Here is a 6,204-nt window from a genome sequence, read left to right as displayed (position 1 = left end):
TTATTAAAAAATGTTGATGCTTGCCATAGGAGGCGCACCTCCCAGGTTGAAAACCGCTGGCCTAGGTACATATTTAGGACTTACGATTAGAGTATCCTACACATCCTTTATGGTATGCAATCATTTACATTCATGTTAAACAGGTTGCATCTATGGGCGCAGAATGTCGCGAAGCGATGACGATAAGTGATGTGTGTGTGGATAGGACTTTTTAAACTCCTAACATCTTTTGAATACAATTTTATAGAAATATTAATAAATTCTTATAAAAAATTAAGATTCTTTTCTATAGTGTAATTTAACACATAATTTTATTATGTATACCACATATCCAAGGATATTCTCCTTTCATAGGCTCAATTAAATCAGACAGTTTTAACTAAGAAATTCTTTATTTATTGTTATGTCTAAATTAAAGTACAGAAACCATAAATTAATGTAATTATATTTTATTTATATTTATTATATATTTATAAGTATTATATTTTGGTTTCTATGTTTCTATTTTTATAACTGTTATAGCTCCGTAATAACATACTATTGAAGTTTTTATGCTTATTATCCGAGGGTACCTGAAAATAAAAATATTTATTATAACCACTATATGTGTTCCCCAAAAATTAATTCATAAACTTTCTAGTTTTAATATTATACAATATCTAAAAAGTTAATTTTTTGTTAACAATGCTATTTTCCTGTTCATTTCGTATCTATCGTTTTTTCACAGTTGTGATATTTAAATGCTACAAAAACGTTTTTCATTTTTTCCCGAGCAGTGAAAGTTACAGAAAAACACCATACATTAATTTAAAATTTATTTAGAACGATATTTTTGTAAATTGATAATTGTAATTGATCCTATCAGGAATGATAATATTACACATTGCGTTATCTATCGAACTCACCACTTATGCCACCACCGCCATACTGTTTGTGTGTCGGTATATTATAACAAGACACGTCGCACCTAATCTGCATCTGTGGATATAAACAACCTGAACAATCAATCGGTCCTATTGGATTTCTTATATACTGCAAAAAAAAATAAAAGTAACATTAAAATGAATTTTTAACACATTTGTTCTGATGGAATATGCGTCATGGCTATAAAATTACGATATTTAAACCAGGCTTACTTGATCGGTGCAAGGCCATTGATTAGTATATTGACATCCAAACGTTAGTAGAAAGACTAATCCTATAGAAGGCTGTGCTGTAATCTGCGGATAAGGTCGAGGAGGATTCCAATACGGAGGACATATGTGTGGAGGACACGGGGGCTCATAACCACACGGAACTGGTGGTCGACACGTAGCTAATTAAACAAAGTACTCATAGTAATAACATAAGAATTTCATCTTTAAACTTAGACATTTAACAAAACGATCGTTTACTTACGACAACACGTTCCACTTCCATTGCCAATAACGTTATGGATTTCGATATTTGTGGTGAAGTTAGTATTTCCTGAATGATTGTTGTTTTTACTAGTTTCGTTGCAATTTCCAGAAACGCACTCGTTTTCGTATTCTGTGATTATTTGAAGTTTATGCTTTGTTTTCTTCAAACAGTGACCACATTTCTTTTCACATGAATCTGTCACGCGTTCTGTCTGGCATTTCTTCACGCACGACTCCAAACAATTATGATCTTGATAAAATTCATAATAATATTTATTGATTTGAAATAATTTGGCAAAAATTCTGAATAAGAAGAATAGGAAAGAAAAATATAGACAGAATATCATATTGTTAGTATTTATATGACGAAGGAAAAATACTTCAGTCTATACTGTACACAGCACAAAAGTTGAAAACTTAGATTTGACAAAGCTAACTTCCCCTCGCTCAATCTCATTTATTTAAATCTCAAATTAGAAAGGTTTGTCTTATTTCACAAAGCACACATTAAAACGTTACTACCTTTCTTTAGAATAAAGATTATTTTTTGCACTTGCATTTTTACATGATTAAAGAACATATTTTCAAGCAAATAAGAATCAGGACTTGACACAAAATTAATATTTGTAACCAATAAGAGTCACTATTTTTTAAGCTCTCCCTTTATTAACAAAGATACCAAATAAAGAAGAAGATGAAACGTAAAAAAGAAATAAACAGATATCGGCATCTCTGTTTTATAATCAACTATCGATACAACTAAATTCCATTTTCATCAACCATCAATCAATTTGATCACTTTTATCGCCCCATAGAAAAGTCGTCTGATCTAACCGAAATCCCCATGTACGGGGTGATGTCTCTTTTGCCTCCGCAGGCATTTTATGTAGGTTCTGTAATCCGAGTGCTGACAATCGAGGAGAATCTTTTGTTCTTCCGACGTGGCTGCCTCTGTGACCGCGACCGGTGTACCGAGGGCGGAGTACACAAACACGGTGTAACCAACGAAAACGGCAATAAAGCAGAATGTTCGCGGCTGCATCCTGAGGTATTTTAACGAAATAGTCGTCTGCCACAACTCGACCGTCCTTTTATACTCATATTACTTGCTGTTAGGTAAACGACCTCCAACACCGTACCTAACCCCTCCATTAGAGACATAGATTTTTGCGCCGAAAAAAGGACGGCGTCGTGCTCTTAGCCCCAAGCTAATATTTTAACGCGTAAATTTTTCACCACGGTTCTACCGTCATGACAAATTTGCACTGCTTATCGTGCATCGCCCCGCTGAAATCACTTCTCTGCTTCACCGGAGACGCGCACGAATCAAACACAAAGCTTGGTCACTTCAGAAATAGTTTTTTCTCCGTATTCTCGTTAATCTTTAATAAAAAATTATAAATATATAATATTTTCAGATTTATTACGTTATTTTTTTTATATTTACACATCTATTTTTTTTTATTATAATAACTGTATTTCCAAATTTTTTCGACCACGCAAAATAATGAAGGAAATTTCTCCTGCAAGATTAAACTTTAAAAACCCTTCACAGAATAGAACTTAGCTGAAAGAAAGTTGGAAATGCTTGGCATCACTTTTTAAACTGAAATTTAACGGACTATAATGTTTTATCCCACCGTTCTTCATTACCGGCTTATGGTTCATAATCGATTCGAAATCAGATGCGATTATTTCTTAGAATGCGAATTAGAAAGTAATGTCATAAGCGCCAATCTGTTCATTCTTGCTAGGGAGGTGCACGATATGTGATTATACTTTATACGCATAATTGCATAAATATGGTGGAAACGGCAAACATTTGATAACAACCTCCTATTTACTCCTGATATGATTTTCGAGCGAGCAACGAAAGGAATTTCTTTGTCACAGATACCTAACGGTGCAAGATGTGATAATAACACGTTTTGCATAACGTTCGTAGATAGTAAATATTTGTGTGATAACGTGCAGAAATTGTAAGTAAGAGGGTTAACTATGCATATATTACGGAATAAGTGTGGATATAGATACGCTTTGTAGAATGTTATAAACAGTATTAGTACATGGATCGGGTGATATTGAACTTATTCTTTTTTTCTCAAAGTCTGATAAAAGAGGCAGGACCGATAGTTTTAATCGTTTTCAATTTCCACTGACAATGAGACCTACTACATTATTAAGTGTCGCTTTTACCTAAATTCAAATTAATAATTATATGCACACAATAGAAGTGTAAACTTATATATATTTTGTTAAAATTGGAAAGATACTTCTGTTTTTCATCACTTTTATAAAAATCGCGTTGTATGTTACATTTCTACCAATGCGCATGAAATTTACAGACCGTAAATCACAGACTGGTATGTGGTACTTGTGTTTCTTTTTCACAGTACCTACCTAGGTTCGTACTACATATTGTGGTAGGCCATTGACACATTTGTCAGATCTTGTAACGCTTTTATATATGTTATCGTTTCTTTTATTCATGTGAATTATCGGTACCTATAAAGCATTGTACCAAATATCTTGAAGAAAGCATTGCTTTTTTGTGAATCCATGCTAGATAATAAGGTAAAAAAATTTTCAGTTTACACTGCATTCAATTAATACGTTAATTATTTATCAGAACCATTCACGTTTCTATAGACATGATTAAAATGGTTATTAGACTACAAAGGGTGATCTCTAACCTAATGAATGCATCGTGAAGATTTCTCTAGCGAGTGGTATCCACAAATGTCGCAAGAATCGTTTAATGAAAAAAAAGTAGAATGAATTTTGCAATTATTATCATCTAATGCAAAAAATATGTATTAGCGCTTGCAATAATTTAGGTCACGGTCCCGTACTGCAGACACTGAAAATAATTTTAATCGTCGATCATACGGTACAAAGATGGCGATGAGAATAATAATGTACGCTTTTCCTAATCGAACATACGATTTTATCGTAAACGCGGGAATTATTGACATTTTGTCATAAGTCAATGTGCGATTAACAAGAATGAAGAAAGTACAAAAACAAAATATAGAAACAACTAGAAACTAACGAACCGATAGTACATCTGTTTGATTTAATTTCTAAGCACACAATCTCTATGGTACTACATATTTTGAAAATAAAATTTTCACAATTAGTACTTTTTTTAATCTATGTAAAAATGTAGTTACTGATTTCATGGAATATCTACCGAAATATGATATCGATATAATGTGGAACTAATATATACCTATAACGTATATGGACCGTTTATTGTGACCTGAAAAGTTTAACATTACCAATAATGTTTAACCTCATTTTCTTAGTACCGTTCGATCACCGGAAGCACATCGTTATACGTGCCGATATTCTATATTCAACTTTGAGTAGCCTTACTTTAAGCATCGGATTTTTGTTTTTAATGTGTAAGATTTCAGCGCACGTTTCAGGAACATTTCACGAATTTTTTAAAACGAAGAAACCCAACGAAACTTAACACGATCAATGACTTCATCCCTACTGCTATGCAATTTTTATATCTATAAACGCTTAATTATAAGAGAACAACTTGGGCAACGTTTAGTTTCACCCAATAACACTTTTATATATTTGACTACGCGTTTAATGGAAAAATATCGATTATATGATATATTTATCAATTTAAATTTACTCATTAATTCAATTTCACGATAAATTGAATAAAATTTGACTGAGACTTTCCTAAAAGTAATGCAGAAGAGGAGAATTCTACGAAAACATGAAATTTTATATTTCATATTATTATCATATTTTCTACTGGAACTAAGGTTTTATTGTTTTCGATGTGTGCATTGCGTTTTCTCATTTTACTACAATTACTGTGTAGCATAAATTTTATTTCCACGAAAAATTATAGCGTCATGGCTATATCGAGTAATACCTTTTTTTCGAATACTATATGCGCAATACTACATGGAGCGCAATATATGCTTTAAAAATTGTTAAGATAAAACAACTAATCTACCAAAGAGTACATATTTAGTAATAAATTTCTTAGTTTCTTCATTTCGATTCGGATTTCAGTAAAAAGATGAAGGATATATGTATTGATAACTAATGGAACTATGGTTCCAAAACTGATGGTGGAAAGTGGAAGGGGTTCGAGTCTCAGTTCCTATGACGTGAGCACAGCAGAAAAGTAACGGGCACTGTGGTAGCGAACAACACGCTGCGCTTTCAACGCAATGGATTCTTACCGGACCAGCTAAATACCGGGTGTCTTAGAATTACAATTACTTGTCTTATGTACATTACTATGTTAACGAAGAAGATTGCAAAACGAAATTTTTACACTATGCGAAGCCAGTAGCATTTGTGCATATAAAAATGGTTTCTGAGAATCTTGAGAAAACTCCATGCAACTTTTTGAAAATATTATTCACGCTATGTATCTAATCGTAATTAATATTATAATCCTTTGCTATTGATAATTATACGTATCAACTCTGTAAATATACATATAATTACTAAATACGTACATATTACCTTTATCCCGCCATTTCTCTTAACCTAGGATTTCAATTGCGAACGGTAAAGTCGGACGCTTTATCGAATCTGTTATGGAAAATAAAGACAATAGTCTATAAATTTCTGTAAAACGTTACATTTATTATTAGTGAAATAAAGGAGGAATGCTTACGTAAAGTAGGTGAAATGCATACTTTTGAAAAGCATGGAGGAAACTGGTGGGACACCGTGTAGAGAAGCGTGCGAAGTGGGGTGGCGCTGTCTCGTGTGAGCGGCGGCGTGCGTGTGCCTCGGGACGCGCAATGGCCGCCGTGAC

At 33.0% G+C, this 6,204-nt stretch overlaps 1 protein-coding gene across 1 annotated transcript; it reads right to left on the bottom strand.

The window, feature by feature from the left end:
- Positions 1–482: 482 nt before the first annotated feature.
- LOC138180575 (uncharacterized) lies at positions 483–6,199 on the bottom strand. The gene is made up of 5 exons (XM_069114574.1): positions 6,083–6,199; positions 1,399–1,650; positions 1,137–1,315; positions 906–1,032; positions 483–572 (listed from the first exon to the last, which is right to left on the bottom strand). Exons 1-5 carry the CDS (start codon positions 6,093–6,095, stop codon positions 559–561), a joined length of 585 nt encoding a protein of 194 aa, XP_068970675.1. The 5' UTR covers positions 6,096–6,199; the 3' UTR covers positions 483–558.
- Positions 6,200–6,204: the final 5 nt, after the last annotated feature.

The sequence above is a fragment of the Bombus flavifrons genome, chromosome 6, assembly GCF_040668555.2.
Source record: "Bombus flavifrons isolate JBK064 chromosome 6, iyBomFlav1_principal, whole genome shotgun sequence".
Taxonomy (NCBI): Eukaryota; Metazoa; Arthropoda; class Insecta; order Hymenoptera; family Apidae; genus Bombus; species Bombus flavifrons.
This window is presented reverse-complemented; position numbering and strand designations above follow the sequence as displayed.